A 21,381-nucleotide genomic window follows, 5' to 3' on the forward strand; every position below is an offset into this window, starting at 1 on the left:
CACTCTTTGTTTTAATGAATGCGCGGTGGTCTCCATGCGCCGAGCACGTGCGTTTTGTTTTGTAACGTGATGACGCCACGCGTAGATTATAGGAAGTAGTTTGAATTTACACCAAGTAAACACAGCAGGGACCAATGCTGCTCAGTGTCCAGCGACATTTCAAAGTGAGTTTTTTTTTTCCTTTTTTTGCCATGTGAAGCGATACTAGAGTAGTTGTAGTAGCATTTGCTGTGACGTATCATCCGTGATACGAGTTTGCTGGCAACGGCACGAAACGGGGCTAAAAGCGAAGCTAACAGTTAGCATTCGTGTCAGTTCTCATTAAAATCAACTCCCCACAGTGACGGTGTTACACCAAAACAGATCCACCCGATTAAAAGTTAAAGTACACGCTATTTGGAAAGACGTGAAATGCTTCCTCCCTGTGTGTTTCTGCTCAATAGGAATGGGCGTGAAGGGTCTACAGTACTTCATGGACCGCTGCTGTCCAGAAGCCTGTGTGACAGTGAACCTGAGAGAGATGGCCAGACAGCAGCAGGCCTCCGCAACCGCACCTCACACCAGCAGTTGAGTTTATTTCTGTGTGCAGCCAGTGTGACAGTGGCTCTGTGTCATTCATGAAATGGTAATATTAGCAGACTCCCCCAGAAGCTCCAGCTTTCTCCACTGGTGTGCATGATTATGTAAAGTAATGTGAGGAAACAGCTTTTCAGCTCTCAGCTTTTCAGATGTGTGTACAATATTTGGCTTTATTAACCTGCTAAAGCAGTGGTTCTCTATTTAAGGATGCAATTTTTTTTGGAGTAGAGCAAAGGTGGACGATCCAAACACAGATTTCAGAGACAGACTTGAAAAGAAAAAAACGAACCCTTTATTATGGCTGATAAAGTCCAAAAGCAGAGGAAAAACAGAGTCCTGACATCCAGGCAACCGAATTGAAAATGACAAGGGACCAGCGAAACGCACACAAAGACAGCAGTAGGACACAACATAGTTTAACTGAAATACAAGGGGTATAAATACAGACAGAACAAACTGTGGGATAACAAGGAGATTGGAAACAGGTGGGTAACAAGAAACAGGTTAAACATATCAATGAGACAGTGAAAGTAAAACCAAATATAAGACACATTGGACAAGAGACAACCAAAAACAAACCAACCCAAAACTGGAATAACATAATAATAATGAGCCTATAATAAGCCATAATCACTCTAACTCAGAGATGGAGACTTAACAAATCCAGGAAGACACAAGGAAATCCAGGCTAGTTAAAAACACAAGTGGGCCATGGATGACCAAACTCCCATACTGCAAAGCAGTACTAGTACTACAAAGGGGAATCACTTCTTACCTAGGTAGATCACCATGGTAACTTATACTGCAAACCTAACTTGCTCTGGAGCAAGTCTCAGAATAGAGATCGAGGGATATAAAAGTCAGTTCCCTGCAAAATAGTGCAACCATTCTTGGAAGATCCCTTGGTCTTCTGTTATATAATTCCGCCATTGTGTCTGCTCTTATATTTGAGTCAATTTAAAGGAGATGTTTATCCAAATGATCAAAGCCAATGGCAGCTGCAAGGAAAACTGTAATTAAAAACTGACTAAGGACTGAAACACCCACAAGACAGTGATTGAGGAAAAAAGTCATAATAACTTTAATTATTAAAATAAGCCAACTTGCTCCAACATTGCTGGTTTGGAAATGTTCCTATGATTATATATAGAGAGATTTTCTTTTAGCTTTTGGCTGAAGGAAATAGTTTGTTCTGGCTTTTGCCTAATTGTCAGTTTTTAATTTTCTTAATGTTTAAAAAAAGCAAAATAAAACATCTATTTAAAAAACTAACAAAAATCTGTGGCTTGTAAACGAGACAGAGAGAACACTACAACAACATAGGTGGTGGACAGGTGCGTGCAGTTTAATGAAAGTACTGCTTCATCAAGTAAATACTGTTTACACCTGTTCAGTCTTTATTTCAGGGCGTGACATGGTAGTAACAATAGTTATTATCATGCTTGTACTTACAGATGTATTTGAAAATGTGTAGTAAAAATTATGGCCTACTGACAGAAAAAAATATTTAGCTTAATTTGAAGTACATGTTTTCCTAACAGTAATTTTAATAGTATAGTATTAGTTGTGATATTTTTAGCTGTTTTCTGGTGGTAGTCATATGTACACCTTTGCTTACTAGTCATAACAACAGACCTAAACAAAGGCCATGCAATGCTAGGAGTTTAAAAGGTAGCACTTTTCTTTAAACCCATACTTAGTATATGCTATGCCTTTAAGCATGTTTATTCGGTGGATTGTAACACAGTACAGTGTAGTTGGTGGAAGCTAAAACAGTGCTTTTAATGGCATCTCTAAAACTTACAGAACAGGACATGTTCATGTTCCTTTGAAAATATCTTATGACTTTTATATGCTTCTACTTTATTTTCCCATATTGGTTTACTGTACTACTATGTGTATACCCACATCAGCAAGAACCAAGGCAGACAGTACACAACGGTGATCATTGTCTGGGTTATCATGCAGGTCTGCTGTATGTTACATTTTGATTTCACTTACTTGCAGACCCCACACTTGTTGTCGATGGTATGGCCTGCTTGTGCTACTGGTATTCATGTAAGGACTGGGCATGTGGGGGCCAGTGGAGGGAGTACTTGGATATCCTAAAGAGATGGGTTGAGGCATTTACGTCTGCAGGCATCCGACTGGTCTTTTTCTTTGATGGAGTAGTGGAGGAGCAGAAGAGGCAAGAGTGGGTGAGAACATAACCTTAATAAATAACACCTTGGCAGGTTTCTACATACCTCAAATTGTCAGTGGTACAAAGGGTAGCTAAGTCACAAAATGTGCTACAAAAACATCATAAATTTTTTTATATTGGTCTCTTATTTTTGCGTGACTACAAAAAACCTTGGTTCTGGTCTACAGGTGAAGAGGAGACGCAGAGTGAACGGGAAGATTTCAAAGATATTTTGTCACATAAAAGAGCATGGAGATCAGCCGGGTAGAGAGCTTTTTTGTCTGCCCTCAGGATTGGCGACATTCACACCCTTTGCTCTCCGGTCTGTTTGCAAGACAGGACAGAATATATGCACCATAATTATAAAGCCAGTAATTCTAGTTCTTATACATTTGTTTTGTTTTGTTTTACAGGTCATTAGGTCAGGAAGTGTTTTGCTCAGTGCGGGAGGCAGACTATGAGATTGCCAGCTATGCTCGCCAACATGGCAGCATGGGTATTCTGGGAGAGGATTCAGACTTCATCATATATGACAGGTTTGTAAAATCAATCTCATAATTGCAAATTAACTTAATTTTATTGACAAATGTGGTCAAACTGTCTGATTGGAACATTTTGTTTTAACCCTTATCTCTAAAGTGCCCCTTATTTGTCTGTGGCAAAGCTGCGGATAAACAGCCTCACCACTGTCATGTACGACCGACAGAGGCTCTGCCTAACCATTGGACTGGCTGTTACCCAGCTACCACTGCTGGCCTGTCTCCTGGGTAATGATGTGGTGTCAGAGGAGAAGATGCGTGATGTCAGGAACAATGCGATGGCAGCTTACAGGTGCATATCTGCAGCCGTATTGAATAGAATTAATAGAACATTGGATTTTTCAGTCTTATTTACTACTAAATCAAAGCTATATTTGTTGCTGGCTACATTTAGTTACATAATATACCCTTTTTATGTTAAAGAGTTCCTTGACTTCATTCTCTAAGCTTTTCTTTGACAGATTTTTTTTTCAGTGTCTGTTTAAAAAATACACACTTATTAAAAATAATAGTAAGTGTGAAACCTGTGGACTTTGAGATCATAAGCATGTTTAAGTTTGTTTTTCCAACACCTCAGCCCTGCACTTAAATGCAAGTTCAGCCCACTCAGGTTATCTTTTCCTTATCTTGCTTCACTTACCCTAACATCAGCAATCAGGCTAAAGTGACACGTGAAAGTGGTAATCCCAAGGTTTCCTAAATTATCTTTGAGCATGTTCACGTGAAAGGGATGGACTTAGCTCCCCTCTAATGTATAAGCCTAGAGGGAGCAGAGTGACTGATTATACAAAGGATAAAAATATAATTTGATAAAAATATTAAGAGCAACAGAGCTTCAGTAAAAAAAAAAAAAAGTGCTCTAAAAATGTATGTGGGCTTTATGTACTATGGTCAGGGAAACTGGAAGAGTCTGTCTGGTCTGTTCGAGGCCAGGAAGGAAAGCCGGAAAAATGCAGTCTGTGTGAATAAATGCACTTATCAGTATCACAGCACTATCATTAACGCACGGCTCAGCAACTCTGGCAGGTTTCGGTTGGATGATGCAAGTAGAAGAGCAAATATGAAAAAAGAATGCATGCATAGACTTACTTTACAGTCATATTTGATGTTCGGCACACAGTTATGAACAGTTGTCCAAAATTGATCTAAAATTTCATCCAGCCAACTGTGAAATAAAAAAAGGAATAACATGTGGGAAAACCGTGAGTGGTGATGCTATTTTCAACAGAACTTGTTGTTCAGTATTTCATATCTTACTGTCAGCTTAACATGCTTCAAAGCAGGTTAGGTCTGCTGCATTAAGTTACCATGGTGAGCTACCTTGGTAACCCTAGAAACGTGACGTTAAACCTGAAGTTACCTCAATAAGCCTGTGGTGATAGATCTTTTAGAGCGGTGGTCCCCAGGTTGTGGAATGCTCTCCCTCATTACGTTGCCTTGATTGTGTTTATTCTTTTAAAAAGCAGCTTAAGACTCATTTATTTAGATTGGCTTTTAATTAGATTTGTGCTGTTTTTTATTATTAATGTATTTTATGTATTTCTGTTTTATATTACTGTGAAGCACTTTGTGGTTTTTATCCTGTGAAAAGTGCTATATAAATAAATTGATTTGATTTGATTTAAGCCCAAATCCTTCTTTATTATACAGAACTCAGATCAACATGCGGTACCAACCCATCACTCTTTATTTTTGTCTGCAAAGAAAAACACTAATCTTGTTTGCGTTTGTCAATGAGCCAAAATAGTTAAAATTCTTCATTTTATTGTTCCCAGGAAAAACAGTCCTGCACCACATTATGGTGCTCCGCAGGGGCAGGTGGTGCTAGCAGTGTCCCAACTTGTGAGCTCTCTGTGGAGTACAGAGGACGAGGAAGCTGAACTGGTTCCACAGTCTCTGAATCTCTCGACTCCTCGTAGAGAGCTACTGAAGAAAGGTGTTTGCTTATACACACTACCTGGACAGAAACGTCCCGAGCTGTGTGAAATCTCCTCACTTCCCTCTGCTTTTGAAAAATATGTTAGTCCAGAAATCCTAAAGGTATGTTATAGTCATATATGTGATTTTGTTCTTTAGAGCTCCCTGCAGACTGGAATAAATGTTTCTTTACTGTGTGGTTTTCCACAGGCATGTAGAGAGAAGCATGCAGCAGCAGAGGGTTTCATGGTTTACACTGTCTTGTGTGTGGGTGTCACTGAGTGTAGCAACACTCTGGAGGATGAGGAGGACACAGAGTTAGTGCCTCAAGCCCTCGTCTACAAGCCCTGCAGACAACTCATCTATGGTCTCCTCCTTCTGCTTGGTCACAATGGTAAAACAGTTAATACGTAAGACAATGAGAACAGAAGCATACACGAATGAAAAAAGTCAGCAAGAAATGCCAAAAACTACAGTTTTTCTAGTGGTGAAATAAGTCTGACTCCAACAGCAATTTAATCCCCATAGACTCCAGTGTTAAAATACCCAGAAAAAACAACATATTATTATCCTATTAGAACTATGCAATGAGTTAGTTATTTATTATAATCATTTGGATTTTGCTTAAAAGGTTACAGGGATACTCACTTTGGCTAAGAGGCGTGTTGATAGCCAGTAGGTGTCTATCAGGTCTTATTTTCCCAACTCACCAAGCTGGAACTTTCCATTCATATTTGTGCCTTTGGTCTTTTTTTTTTGATCAATTAAATGTAATTATCTGATAAATATGGCCTGCTTAGTAATACAGAGGCCCAACTTTTATTTTGAAGACAAACTGCCTTTGTTTCGTGGTTAGTTTGCAAGCATTTGCAGTCGGCAATTTCAGCATCCACCACTGTTGACGTCTTCCATGCAAACTGTGGGCAAGTGCAGCAATCTGCTAGTGACTAAAGCAATCAAAAGGAGGTTTTTGGTGCAGCACCCTTTTTGTAACGGATTTCACCTGCCAGTCAGGATATACACTTAGCAACCAGTTACCAGGGGGTTACCGATTGGTTTCTAAGTCTGTTGAGGTCTCATTTAACATTAATCAACAGACATCTGGGTCTGAGTGATTTCACAGTGGCTTTGTCTGTCTTCATATATAGTCTGTGGTAGACGCATGTAGATTCTGGCAACATCAAATATATATCTTCAGTGGAGAGGCAAAAGGATTACGAACCGTGCAGACACACACACGTCAGCGGAGTTTGTGCCGTTAGTTTTTATGTAAAGTGAGGAGAATGATGATGTTCTTTGCAGGAAATCAAGTAAATCTAATCCAAGCATAACCCTGACAATGTTGTGCTTTTTCAGGAAGGATTGTGGACCCTCCAGCAATCAGGGAATGGTTTGTCTTCCCCGGAAACCTTTTGAAGGAACCTGATATCGTCCACCCTCTCCCAGTCAGCCTGCCCTGTACTGTACCTTCTGTTTTTCATATATTTATCTCTGTATCTTTGGACACAAAATAAAACACGATTTCAGTACAGTTACACCACCAATACAAGATTTTATTTGATTTATTTTTTTAATCCCTGAGATGATAAAACGACAACTATGTCCATGATTCTTGGTTTATGCACTATAGGACTAAATTGCTCCCAAATAAGCAGCAACCAAATGAGTCCTGTGGTTATAAGTGATTGTTTCCTGGGAATTATGTTTTCTCTGTAATTAAAATCATTGTAGACTAACCCTGAGGCACCAGCGGCTTTAAGACTCACGTTGAAAAGCTGGCTCTGGTTACGTTTAACACATGAAAGAGATATTGTGCCATATTTTTCCATCTAAAATCCATAGTATTTTTCTCTTTTGCTCGAATCTGTAGGTGATCAACCCAGTCTGGACTTGTTATGGTTCAGCATGGGTCCTGACGTGGCTGCTCTTCGCCTGACAGCCTTCCTCACAATTTTTGGCTGTCCTGAGTTTTCGGAGCTGCATGGAGTTATTGAAGACTCTCTCCTGGCTGCTCTCTGCCTGGTCACATATTTAGTCCTACAGGTAGTGTAGATGCGTTTATCTGGTAGCGATCAGAGAATGAAAATAGTTAATTAAGTTAATTAAAGTTATTTAAAGAGAAAAAAAGCTGAAATATTTGTATGATTCTCTGGGAAAAGGATGTGATTTAATTATTAATGAATCAATAGCAAATGTAACTTATTTTTATTTGCAAATAGGAAAAAATCGAGGTGCTTTTTGTTTGTTACACATGTTTTACAGTCTTCTCTGGTGTCATGTTGATCGATTCTGCCCCACAAAACATAAAAATAATATTAACAGCTGTACTTTACAAATGATTGTATCTGCAGCATGATTGGTCTTTCCTCTTTTGGTTGTTATTGGTCAGGGCGCATGTTTGGCTTGGGCTCCGGTTAAGCTGTTAGATGAAAGGGGATGATACCTACAGCTGGCGGTTCATGTAAACAAAGAAATGAAAGACAAAATATGTTTGATGACAGTTTAACGTACGAGTCAGCTTTTGATTTGGGATTTACATCTATAACACGTACACAACAATTATTCTGCTCTTTTGTCACCGTGTGATGTAAAGTCAAACATCGCTTGTTGATGGCTTGACGGTAACCATTATCATTCACTGGGGGCCCAGTTTAGACACAGACATCGGCCTTTGTAACTTCAGCTCTTACGTCAACAAGTCCTGATAACCATCCAGGGGTTTTGAATAACTCAGGAGACAATTCTCAAACCACCTCAGAACTCGTATTACTGTATTTTGATTGTAAATCTAAGAGTGTATCAATCTGAGCTGCTTTTGATCCTGTTGTAATGCCCTGTGATCACTAATTCGTATGTGAAAGAAGCCGAGATTTGTGCTTTTGGTTTGGGTATTTTGCATTGACGTCTTCTGACTGAGCTTTAACACAACATTAGATCGCGTGACAGGATAACCGTGTGTGCGTCATGTTATAGAAGCGAAACATGAATTATACCTTTTATTAACTCTTTTTCAGAGACACTTGAATCACTTATTAATGCGTTTCTAACAAAGATACATTTTCAAAGAAAAGCTCAGATGTCTTGTTTTTGTGTAACATGTTATTTGCTGTCTTTAAAGTATGCTTAGAGTACTGCTTTCTTTTTTCTTTTCTAATACATTTAACACACGCCAACTGAAAAACACCAAAAGTTCGGTCATAGATTTAGTCTTATTTAGATCGGAGTAACTGTTTCCTCATGTTTGCCCCACCTGGAGAGACAGAGCTGAATGCTTTAATACTAAAATCGACAGGCAGCCTTTCAGACTGGTTTTCAGTCAGGCGCTGGCTGGCTGGCAGGCAGTGATTTAAATGAATGAAGGCCCTGACAGACAGGACAGTAGCTTGTTAGAAGGAGGCTAGACAAGCAGATGATTAAAGATGAGCAGACAGCATGACAGACAATAGTAGCTGTTGTCTGATCACTGCAGCATTCACATTCCCCTCTCGCTCTTCTATTTAAATAACTTCAGGGTTTGTTTGTTTTGTACACACAAACGGGCAGCCTAGTCTCTGTAGCGGCCATTGTTTCTTTTTGTGTTGACTTGTTGCACAGCGAGCAGACAAAACAGACTGACCCACAAAGAAGACACACTGGGATGTGATTGAACTGACTAACCACGTATTTTCCCTTGTGTGTTTGGTTTGTGCGCATGTTTTCAGGTACAAACTTTATCTCTAGAAGACGTGGATTCCTACCTGAGTCAAGCTGTGTGTCTGAGACTGAAATCCTCTCAGGAGCTTCAACAGATCGAGGTCTGTCACAAACGCATTTAGATCATTTGTAAAAGATGCTTTTGATATTTTATAGTTGTTTTCAGATTTTCACCCCCACGTTTTTTTAACGGTGAAGCCAAACATTGTGTATCCCGCTGCAAGAAGACAATGTTCGCTGACGTTTACAGTAAACAAAGTCCTCTTGGGGTAAACACAGCTCTGAAAATGTTTCCATTAATAGAAAGTGAAGAGAAAGTGGAGAGAAAACATAAATAAGCTGCTGATTGACGGTCTTTCCAAGAAAGCATACAACAATCTTGAAAAAATAAGCAGTTATGATAAACTGCAGGGTGTTTTTGTTGTTGGAAATAGAAATTTTGAACCTTATTTTTAAAATCCGGTCGTCAGGAATGTCTTAAAAGTGCACATACACTGGTGGATATTTATTCTTTTTTGCATTTTCTGTGCAATTAAATTTATGTAAAATGTTTATACTTGCTTAGCTAACAATTTAATTGTCCAGGATTTTTAAAGTTTACTTTCATTGTTTAGTTTTGAAACTTCACTCAGTTTGGGCAGCTTTATTTTTTTGCATTTTAATTGGAAGGCTTGCAGAGTAGATGGAGGAAACGCATGAAAAGAGGTCCACAACATAGCACAGAGGACATTGTGGTTAGGTAGTATGAACCTGACCCACAAAGGTCACACCAGAAACACTTTCATTTTTAAAATCCTCTCCCTGATTCTCATTTACACAGGATCGTCTTAAGATCAAAACTTGGTTTTCAAATACTAGCATCCCCAAAGCAGCATCATTATGCAGAAATTAAAGAAAACTGAACCTATTATTGCTAATTTCCAGCTCCTTACTCTCCACAGCACCAGAGTCAAAATAATCCATACCTGTCTTGGATTAGGCCTGGGTTCAGCCCCTGTGTCTGAAGTACATAAGAATATCCCCTCTCTTTGACATCATACAGAGCCAAAGCATTCAGAGCAGTGTGAAGTGTGAGGTTTTAGCTCACAGGGATTATTTGTACACACACTCACATCATCGTTCGAAACTTTAGGCATGTTTAAGTCCAGCATCCACCATTGAAATTTTATAAATACACTAGATGGATAAAAGTAATGGGCCACTTACATATTACGCCTACAGGAGCTTTATGGCATCCTATTCTAAATCCATAGGCATCAGTATGGAATTTATCCCAGTATGAAGTTTATCCAATTTTGCAACTCTTACATCTTCCGCTCTTTTGGAAAGGCTTTCTGCAAGATTTTGGAGTGTGTCTGTGGGAATTTTCCCCCATTCAACCAGAAGAAAATTGATTAGGTCAGACAATGGTGTTGGACGAGAGGTCCTGCTCGTAATATCTGTTCTACTAAAGGTGTTCAGTGGGACATGCAGCTGGAAACCCATGCCATGAAGCTCCCGCTGCACAGTTGTTGTGCTGATGTTAATGCAAGATGACAGACGGTCAGACACAAGAATGACAAATCACTCTGTTCAAGGGTATTTTTGCTTGACTCTTCTTGTCAAATTTATTGTTTAAAGAGTTTTCTTATTGTTTATTAGAAATATCCACCATTGTAACAATGAGTACATGGCTTATTGCACAGGAAAAGCAAAATAGTTTAAATTTAAATTTGAGACGATTAAGAATGATACATTTTTAGAACAGATTGGTATAAAAACAGAGTGAACCAAAGTCCTCATCAGACATGTATTAACAAGGCAGTGGATACTGCTACTTTATAATTTCAGTCTTCAGTGAAGGGGCATCGTGGGACTTGTGAGTTCTCTCAGATGCGAGCGTCTGAGAGTCAGCTGTGCGTTTCCATTCTCTGGGAAAACGACCGTTGTGTTTGCTGCCTCTTTGTAGCCCCATTTATTTTTACTGCTTAATTACCATACTTATGTCTAGTAATTTGTATTTGTGCTGCTCATCTGTTTTCTACACAATAATTAGGGCTGGGCGTTGATTTGAATATGTCGTATGGGAGAGGTTCAGAGCTGCAGGAGGGGTTTTAACTGAGTGACTAGTGTACGGATTAAATATGCACATAAACACAAACAGACAAAGTGTTATTGATGTGCGTATGGTATTCATTTCTGCAAGTTCATATCTGTGTGTGTGTGTTTGCACAGTTTACAGACAGCTACAGATTCACATACATCACACATCAGAGCAGGAAGTAAAAATCACAAAGATTTTCTTTATTAAAAGATTAATTTATGAGAGAGAAGTGTCTGTTTGTGAAAAAGTGTCACCCAGTGTGTGTGTAGGAGAGAGGGGCTGTGGGTCATAGGTTTTTGGATGCGTTGGTTGTGTGGGACAGTGATTTTGGCGTGTGTGTTTGTGTGTGCGACAGAGAGTAAGCTGGCGACAGTCGCCTGTCTGTCCTGGCTGACGCTCACCACATGGAGCTATTTACACCATGCACACTCCGCCCCACTGGACACACACATGCACACACACATTTCTGTCTTTGTCTCTCTGTCTTTTGTGTGTGTGTGTGTTCTCACGTTCTTATCCTTTTTGCACTCGACCACTCTTTCTCTCTCCCTCGTGTTGCTCTTTATCTCTTTTCTGTCTTTGTGTCTGTGTGTGCCTTCAGGCTTGTGTGTCTGTCCAGTGTTTCATTGTTTTCAGAAGGTGAAGCTGTGTTTGACTGGAAGCAGGTGGCAGGCAGGGATGAGTGTATGTGTGTGTCTGTGTACACGTAATCACTGTTATCAGTGCTATCTGAGGGACAGGTGAGAGCAGACACACACACAGAACATCTGCCTGCTGTTACAATCAGCTTGTGCTCCACTTCTTCATCCTCCTCTTATTCTTTATTCTTCTCCCGCAGTTTGTTTTTGTTCTCTCAGTTACACAAAACAGCTGTAAGATATATTATAATTTTGCCTGATTTTTTTTATTATTTACTCAGGAGAAACTTATCTTTATTAGGGCATTTACAGCACCGTGCAAAAGTCTTGAGTGCCTCATTTATTGATGTTTTGCTTCCAAGGAGACAGACTTTCTAGAATTTTTATTAAGTGGTGTTACAAAGTTTCCCTTTGTCCAGCCCTCGGGCTGTTTCCAGAGGAATGGCTTTTATTTTGTTTTCAATGACCTACGAATGATTCAAGCATAAGAAGTTGGGCAACTCAAAGGATGAACCAATGTGTCTACACACAGAAGACAACTGACCAAAAAACAAGTTTTAATAGTATCTTTAGCCACTTTGATACCAACAGGCTGTCATAAAAAACATAATTTATTCCAGTTTGTTATGGGTTTTTCTTTTTTAAAATAACACATAACAGTTTGAAAGTCATAAAAATCATCAATAAGCTGATTCCCAAAGAACTGCTAACAGAAAAGTTGGCATATCTGAGCCTGATGTGCAAAAAAATTGAGGGTACAAGTGGAATGCAAAAGAAATTGCTGCAGTATCGTAAATGACCTGAAGGTCATGCCTTTAAGAAAAATTTAGCAAATACCTGAGAGGTGTGATCCATCAGCTGATCCATCTAGTGTCTACTGAAGGATCACCAGAAATGACTTGATGCATGCTTGGTGGAGCATGCAACTTCCAGATGAACTGAATCAGATTTCTCGGATTTCATCACAAATGATCTCAGTGGAAGTGTGGCTGTCAAGAAGCATTTCTTAAGGAAGGGAAGCAGGAAAGAAAGGCTGGGGCATGCCCGGCGTTTAAACATTATTGATGCAGTGTGGGCTCATCCTGACTGAAAAGGGCAGCCAAAATCCAAAAAAGGAGCTTTGAATGTCCTTCATAAAGCCCGGAGACCTGGCTGCACCTATTTCCCAATTTTCTGGCTAAATATAAAGAAATGAGGGAAGGGTGAAGACTTTTGAAAAGTAAATGGGGAGATTTACTCTTGTTTGCTGCAGTATAAGAGCAGGTTCACTCTGAGATATCTTTCCGGTTTTCATTTTACTTTGTTCATCCTCATCATTCAAAATGTCCTCAAGCATAGTTATATCCAGAAAAAAATGTAATTATGGTCTTAGTTTAAAAGCCAATTTGAGTCCATCTAAGCAAAGAAGTTTCACCATCACATGCAGCCAACAAATAGGAAGATATACAGAGATGCTTCACTGTCATCTGGCAGTGAGCACGAGGAAACCAAGTGAAGTAACAGTGAAGTGGGTGGCCTGAGGAGTATTTTAATTTTCTGATTTATGAGTCAGTGCAGAGCAGATATGTTTGTGCAAATTGGGGTTGGGAAACAACAATGTTCAGGAATTTATTGCGGACGGTGACGCTAAACATTGAAGGAACAGATGGTTCTGTGCAGCAGGACTTTTAAATCTGCTGCAGTTCAGAAAAGACACTAATGCGACAATCAGTGCTGCAGTTGATCTCAGTGTATATTTATCTATTGATGTTAGCAGCATTTGACAGTCAAAGAGCGATTAAAAGCTCTTAAAAACTAGACAGGTGATTTTTGCATTTAAAAAGGGAAATAATCAACATCAAAGAAGTCTCTCTTTGTGCTGAAAAAAAATCTTCTCCTACATGTGGTAAGCTCAAACCCAACCCACTGGCAGGATTGCAAAGAGTTGTGTTTGTGTCGTCGGTATCTATTAGGTGACTGACAATGGCCTGTAGCAAAATATTAGATTCTACTGTAAAGAAGTTACACAGTCTAAATATACAACCAAGTGATTTTTTTGTTTTCAGCTGCCTTTGTTTTCGAGTCGTGCGGTGCAGTTGGGATCTCTGTACGTCCGAGGGCTGAGCCACCTGCTGGGTGCTAACTGTGCCAGCGGCTGCCCGCTGCCCAGCGCTGCTCTAATGCCCTGGCACAGCTTCGATGGACGGCTGTTCCACTCAAAGTACCTGCTGGCTCACAGCGGCACAGAGAAAACTGAGCTGCTGGACCACGATGTGAGTGGAGATGGGACAAGAAAAATGGGGCATTTATGAATCTGTCAACACTTCAGAGGAACAAAGAAGTGACTTCTTATTCCAGCTAGTCTGGTTTTGCTTCTGTTTATTAATTCAAACGAATATCTTTGGTAGTGATAAGTAAATTAATCTGTGGGTGTGTAATCTTACGTTTGTCTCTTTCTCCCAGTCGTCCAGCCTGTCTCTGTTCCTCCAGTTAAGGGAGAAACTTACAGAAACTTGCAACAAGAAAGGCAGAGTCCTGCAGTCCAGACCCAACGCACCACAGTCACGTCCTAAAACTACAACACAAACCGGATACAGACACAGACACTCGGGTGAGACACACACACTTGATACCTGCTTTTATCTGATTATCTCTGTACATGTGAATCCTGGCTCGTCACTTAAAGTTTCCATTAACTCTTTCTCTTCTTTAGGACCTTTTGGTACAAAGTTTCCCTGTAAACACGTTGCTTAATTTGTCTGAAGCATAAAAAATGATATGAATATGCGTTCTGCATGTTCAGATGATGATGATGGTTTAAGTTGCTTTGCCTCTTTTTGTGCTGGTCTGTGGTATTAGTATTTCTTAACACTTTAGCTTTATTTGTCAGCTTTCCAAACACTTAGTCTGCTCTGAAAGCGATAATCGAAGAGTTAAAATCACACGGAAATGCGCACTTGGCCTTGTTCTGTGCTGTTATATCACAGCAGAATACAAACTGTAGAAAGTACACTGATGTTGGTAGCGCTGGCTCACAGGACAGCTGATGTGGTGTGCACATTTAAACGCGAGATCCAGAAAGTCGTTCCAAAATATTTATTATGACAATGATGATTTAGTAGATTTAACAGATGAATGCATGCATGATTTTCTCAACACATTCAAATAACAACAAAAAAATTTACAATTAAGGACCAAACCAAGTCACAGTGCTTTCATGCTACTGAAAGGACTGAAGAGATTAGAATGTCAACTTACGTCACTAATGCATCCACCATCATAAGATTTCTATTTATTTAAAGTTAATACAGAGCTCTCGTGTAACTACTATACATTTAAGTCAGGAAATATCTATTTACATTGCATGGCAATCAGATTTAATGTTAAACAGTCTTCTTAACTTACAGGTTCTTTGTTCTCAGTCTTTTGGTTAGGAGGTTAAAGGCCTACCAGGCCAAAGGGGTGGAGTTGTGCTGTGTGCTGGTGTAGAGAAGTTGATTTTAACACAAATGGAGCTTACTGTGCCTTTCCTTGTTTGGGCATCAAACATGGGATTCTACTGTCAACATACGCATAAGTAATGCCCCTGGGCTGACAGCTCATTATAAAAGAGAGCAGGTATCCTCAATATGATCATCTCATCTCTGGATGTGAGCACAAAAGCACTTTTACATCTGCTGTTTAAACCTTGTGTTAATGAGGGGCAGCCAATCAGAAGAGAGTTAGGTTAAAGGTAGAAGCGCTAAAGTGGTTTCAGTGAGAGCTGAGAAGCTACGCTGAGATACAGTACAAAATAATTTAAGGCTGTTTAAATTGCTTCTCTAGACAGTCCTGGGATAGAAATGTGGGGAAATAAATTATTGTAATAAGTCGTCGACTTTTTTTGCCCTTACCATTCACTTTGTGTGTGTTGTTTTCGTGCTGTATAATTTTGCTCCCATTTGATCCATGACTCTTTGGAAAAAGATGTTTGATCTAAAGACCATCCTAAATGAGGATCAGAAAGAGAAAACCCTTCTGACTGAATGTTACAGTGTTTCTGGTGTGCTCTGGTAACCTCGTGGTTCAGATGCATACCATTTAACCATAATGTCCTCTGTGCTATGCTGGGGACCTTTGTTGCACATCAGACCAATTTTCTTTTCATGTGTTTCCCGTATCTGCATCTACTCTGGAAACAAAACAAAAAAGAAAAGAAAAGAAAGAAGCCCCAAAAAGAGATGCCACGATGTCTCTATTATTTTTTACGCTTCAGTTGTTTTTATATTTTAAGCTAATCACTGTCCAAAAGTATCGAGTGCTGAAGAGGCCCCTAGTGATCCGATGGGTGCAATCTGTCTGCGAGCTCACATGAAAAACTAATAAAAAATCCTCCTGGAGCTGAACAGAGAAGCATCATTTTAATCTGACAGTTGATCTGCGGTTGTAGTTCTTTGGGGCCCTCATGGAACCACATTACCCAGAGGGCCATGCTGTAATGAGCTCCATGTGTGCTGCGGCCTCATCACATACCGCCGTGCTCATTTGCAGGCACACACACACACACACGCTTGGATCCGAGACTTGCTTTGTCAGTGCACTAGTAATAGTGGGTTTCTGTTTATAGGCTGGGAGAGCTCTATTTTAGGACTCACAACAACTGATTACAGACTCCTCTCGTCTGTCTCTCCCCTCTTTCTGCTCCCCTTCCCCTCGGTTGTTCCCCTCTGTTTTACTTTTTCTATTCATCATCTTAACTTCTATCAGTGGGGTAATTTTCTTCCAGCTTCCAGACTCTTCAAAACCATTTGCTGTTTCTTGAACCTTTTTACACGCCTCCTGTTTTGTCATGAAGGAGCATTAATGCATTGTTATACGACGGTCTTGACTGCAGTGTGCAGTCTGAAGGCCATCTTCACCTCTTGCCTGGAGTTTGCAGACCCCATCACAAAAGCCGACTTAGCGGGAGCTTATGAAATATGAACCCACAGTTTCTCTTCAACCCTGTGACTTATAAACCTTTTGCGACCGTTGCGCTGCATGCCATGTTGGCGCAGATCCTCCAGTTTGCGCCGAACTGTCTGCTTTCTGCCCAAGTCAACCCTTGTGGGTCTCATGAGGATGTTTCTGGTTTTATAGATGGAAGGCTATACACTCTTTATACCTCAGTGTTTCATTTCTGCCAGACACAGACACTGATCATTACTACAGAGCTGTGGGGAAATGAGTGTGAGTGTGTGTGTGTGTGTGAGCCGCAGAGAGAGCATGCATGTGCGTGAGAGTAGCGGTGGCGCTATGTGGTATCGTTGAGGACCCGGGTTTGGTTTTTGTTTGAATCAGGCCTGATGTTTAGTCTCCTCAGCAAATATCTCCTCAGCCCGCCTGCCCTCGCAATTACAGTGAATCCAGTGTAGCTCCTCTTCCACGTCTCTCCAGCTTATATCTGTTCAAAAAGACAAGATGTTGTAAACAACCTTATTTTCATGCATTCTTATCAGAGCTACACATATTCGCAATAAAATATTTACCCTAACTTCTAATGTTTCCCTTCTTTAGCTCCTCCTTTTTTCTGCAAGCCATAAAACACCTTTAAAAAGATTGTGATCCTTGTGGCCTCGCTGACGCATTACTCTCGTGCTCATGGCATGTGTTACATACTCTTTTTCTGCACCTTCACATTCAGGCACAGGATGGATGTGAAGATGGCGGTCTGATTTAGCCAAATGCGCCGCTCCCGTTTGGTAAACTCTAAAGTTGGACTTGATGTTTTATTTTGAGCACTTTGTAATTGGCATAAAACGTTCCACATCTGTCAGAGTTTCATAAGTGTATGGCAAGTCCCAGGCTTCTGTGAATCCAACAATAGATTTTAGTGGCAGCTGAACACACCCAGAGAAACTGTTCCTGCCAGCAGATCAATTTCATAATCAGTCGTGCAGCAATAAAAAGCTGCTCCTGCTCTGTTATTTGTAAGGAAAGCTGTATAAACTCTCAGTGCGATGAAAGTATTCTGTCCTATCATAATTCGGCTGTCGACACAGTTAATGCAAACTTGATGATTGTGTGCGTCCTGCCTGAAATTTTTAATTTTTGCTGTTTTGTGGGCTGTTGTCACATAATTGTGGGAAGACTTGAAAGGCAAGATGGATATCTGTGTATGTTTGAGAGAGGACGAGACGAATGTTGATACAGTTCGAACTGATTAACATTTACATTTAAGACTGCTGATTTCAAGCATTAGTCAAAGTTATTATCATTTACTGGTTTCAGTAAAATCCTATCACAGACTCTAAATAAACTCTTATTAAAACACAGAATGTATATGAAAGATCGTCGTCTCTGGATCTGAAAAAAAAAAGCCGTTCCCAAGGAGCTCCTCCTCTCAGTCTAATTGTTTAGAAGTCTACAAGTAAATGGCCCTCCTCCTCATGACACTTTCCTCATGAGTTTATGGTCTCAATAAACTCTTTTAAAGTATTTTTAGTACAACATGATGTTTCTTTTGTGGTCCCATTTATTTATATGTTTTATTTGAGAGTTTTTTTCTCTTTTATGTGATAGAACAGTGGCGATTAGACAGGAAAACTGGGAGAGGGGGAAGACATGCAGTCAGACTCAAAAGCTTTTGGCTGCTTTCAGCCTTGCGGTACATGCTCACCTGCTTCACCAGGTGAGTTAAGCTGGTGCCCAAATTGTCATCCTAATTTAAATAAATGTCAGGTGGCAGGTGCAGACTGGACGTCACTTTGACGGTGGCGTAAGGATAATTGTGGTCTGCTTTCAATTTGGCACAGATAGCCTTAGGATATCTGGAGAACTTGGGCTTGTCTTGTAATCTGGATAACTTTCATTCCAGGCTCAGTTGAGTTGCTTTATATCTGCCAGTATCAAAGAGAACCATGTTATTAAAAATGAAGTATCATGCTAATGTAGCTCATATAATATTCTAATAAAAATATTTTTTGTACATCTTTTGTACAGTCATGGCGTCATAAAGACTCTCTGGACCTTTCTTCACTCTTATTTTAAGCTCTCATTCATTTGCTAAAAACACACAACTTACTGATTTCTAAACTATTTTCTACACTAGACTTCCAATCACATCATTTAAGTGATTGCTTTAATCATATAGAGACAATCTGATATGGTGATTGCCTCCCAAAACACATGGTTAGCCTGAGTGACCCAGGGTGGAGTCAGATTTCCAGCCTGCTACCATATAAGAAAGTTAGACATCAGCAGCTGAAATGTGCACCTCAGTGCTTCAAAAGAGTACACATCATGTCACTGTGGGCTCATCTATTTTTTGGATACAGTCTGTGAATTATAAAATGAGGTAAACGGCAACTGTTCTCGAATTCGTCAAAACAACATAAAAGGTGATAAAATGCCAGAGTTTTGTTAATGCCCTCCAGTGACCAAGACTCACTCGAAGCAATTTAATGAATTAATAACTCGCACGTCCAAATCTCTGGACTGAATGTGTCTAAAACCTGTTTGCTGCATTTTTGGATGTTACAGAAGCACGGTGTACGGAGATTTGTGTCTTACCCTCAGGTTGGGCTCCCAGTGGTGGTACGTGTTGGAGGGAAAGAGAGGAGACGACGGGTGGCCATTGGCGTGGACGGGGACGGAGGGAGCGAGAGGAAGAAACAGAAGCTCGAAGAGAATATGAAAGCACAGACGGGCCGTGGGCGAGAGGAGGACACAGCGAAGGAGGTCGTCATTTTCACTCATTTTATCCTGACGACCACGATCGAGGAAATCAGAACACAAGACGCCCTCCGAAGCCCAGAGGTCGAGCGTATAACAACAGAGGGAAATACCAGCTGGCTCCGAGGTAGCAGCAGAATATGGCACAAAAATGTCAGTTTACAGTTTCCTCTTCTCTAACTCATCTCCTCTCCTCTCAGATGGCCGCAACCTCCGGCTCCAGGAACATAACTCGACAAGGATTAGAGGGGAGGACTTTGGCAGTTAAGAGGATGGGAAAGACACGGTGAAAGAAGAGGAGGAATCTAATTTCTCTGAACAAACTGCTTAGTGAATGAGCTGTCAGGAGTATTTGTCCAAAGGATGCAGGAGGTAAATGAATGGGGATTTAGAGAGGGAGGAATGAAGAGGTTTGGAATGTGTCTGACGTTTCATTTGTCAGTTTTGTCCGTCACCAGCCTCGGCTTAATCTCAGGAAAACCTGTTTTACTATTACACAAAATGAACAGCATGAAGCCATCAAACAAGCAGTAAATGAGACTCTTCCATCTTACATCTGAGAGGTGGATTAACAGGTAACCCTTGAGGCTGTTTTTATGTCTTATCTCAAACAATAAAAAGGCGAAGATCTTAAAAGCTGTTTGTGTACAGTGCCTTAATCCTTTCAAAGGAATGGGATTAACTAGAGAAACAGTAATACTGGTATCAAATATCAAATGAGATGGGACATCAGTGGCACACGGCTTCATACAGTTCAGTAATGGGATACCATAGGTGAGGTGTGAGAAACAAAGCGAGGCCACTGGAGAGCCTGTTTTTAAGACACACGCACTTCTGTTGGTTTGCTCTAATGGAGAAATATGGAAAACTCTTGGAGAAGCTTTCAGAAAGTGTGCTGTAGCAAAGCAAAGGTCTTGACAGTCGTGTGATTCTTTAATCAGATTTAAATTTCTCTTAATGCCAGCACGGTTTTCCAGTTTTAGACCTTGTGTACGTAGGATTTAACATATGACCTTGTTAGAGATTTTCTACATTATACATTATAACCAAATGCATTCTTTTCCTTTAGTGTCTGTGATGTCAGATAAAGCATGATATACTTCTGTATTCTTATCCCAGTGTGTGAAAGATCAGATAAGCTGATTTAATGTTTAACCTCTTCCCTGACAGTTAAAAGAGGAAGTACTATGTAACCCATTTTTGCCTTATAAATAAAGCAAGCGAGCCTGTGCTCGGTGTGTGTGTCTTCTCAGAGGCATTCACCCGTGCGCACGTTTTCTAATTACACTCTGAGTCGGTCTGCAGTTGTCTCATTTTTCTTACTTGTGTTTGAACAAATGTCTACCCCTGACAGACCTGTGAACATGAACCTGAAATTTGTTCTAAAGATCTCAGGGCTGCTGGTGCTCCTCTGAGACATCACTGCACTGTGGTGAAGCTGACCTCTCAGGGCTTATTTGCACCACTTAGAAACAGCTTAAAGTATTTTCCCACTCAGTGAGAATACCATCATCAGTACTGAGTGTGTGCAGATCAAATTGCTGTTGCATCTGTGTCTGTGTGTGTGAAGTTGTTGAGGAATGTATAGTCAGCTTGCCCACCTTCCTGTAGGACCATAATTGTTGTAAAACCCAGCAGAGAGGAAAAGGATGCAGAGAAAGTTCCCCAGGCCTGAGTGCTCTCATTCCTGTGTGTGCGCATTCATGTGCTCATAAGCAGATCATAAAAGAAGCGTGACGTTAGTCAGTAAATGGAAAAAAATAGAAGGAAATCAAAGTATAGATACAAAAGCTCAATCCATTTCATATTCAGATTACTACTGTGAACGGTGTGTTTTAAAGGAACTGACTGACTGTAATAAAGGTGCGATAAATTGTGCTACCTTGTTTTAAAGCCTGTGGGACATATGGGTCAAAGATTATGTGTGCATACACAAGAAACCTTAGTCAAGGTTTCAAAACCTTTGGGTCTTGCATGTGGGCTAGATCGGAGATGTCAAACACAAGGCCCGGGGGCCAGAACTGGCCCGGCACAGAGATCAATCTGGCCCACTGAACAATATAAATCTTGTGAATTTAA

General features: G+C 40.3%; 1 protein-coding gene across 1 annotated transcript; it reads left to right on the forward strand.

Annotated features, from left to right (window-relative positions):
• The first annotated feature begins 34 nt into the window (after positions 1-34).
• fam120b (family with sequence similarity 120 member B) lies at positions 35-20,595 on the forward strand. The gene is made up of 15 exons (XM_085267840.1): positions 35-164; positions 444-566; positions 2,587-2,777; positions 2,950-3,083; positions 3,175-3,297; positions 3,401-3,592; positions 5,076-5,340; positions 5,428-5,611; positions 6,574-6,675; positions 7,088-7,260; positions 8,919-9,011; positions 13,677-13,883; positions 14,074-14,221; positions 19,147-19,429; positions 19,503-20,595. The coding sequence occupies exons 2-15, from the start codon at positions 446-448 to the stop codon at positions 19,531-19,533; spliced, it is 2,247 nt and encodes a 748-aa protein (XP_085123966.1). The 5' UTR covers positions 35-164; positions 444-445; the 3' UTR covers positions 19,534-20,595.
• The last annotated feature ends 786 nt before the right edge of the window (positions 20,596-21,381 follow it).

The sequence above is a fragment of the Mchenga conophoros genome, linkage group LG1, assembly GCF_057382185.1.
Source record: "Mchenga conophoros isolate Kocher_MC1m ecotype Shallow Benthic linkage group LG1, M_conophoros_male_GT1.1, whole genome shotgun sequence".
In the NCBI taxonomy this organism is placed as follows: Eukaryota; Metazoa; Chordata; class Actinopteri; order Cichliformes; family Cichlidae; genus Mchenga; species Mchenga conophoros.

What these genes read in the sequence shown, in the direction of transcription:
- fam120b (XM_085267840.1), top strand. Translation starts at nt 446, where the DNA reads ATGGGCGTGAAGGGTCTACAGTACTTCATGGACCGCTGCTGTCCAGAA. An exon ending in TTAGTCCAGAAATCCTAAAG is followed by an intron (nt 5,341 to 5,427) that starts GTATGTTATAGT and finishes GGTTTTCCACAG; the next exon opens with GCATGTAGAGAGAAGCATGC. An exon ending in CTGAGCTGCTGGACCACGAT is followed by an intron (nt 13,884 to 14,073) that starts GTGAGTGGAGAT and finishes TCTTTCTCCCAG; the next exon opens with TCGTCCAGCCTGTCTCTGTT.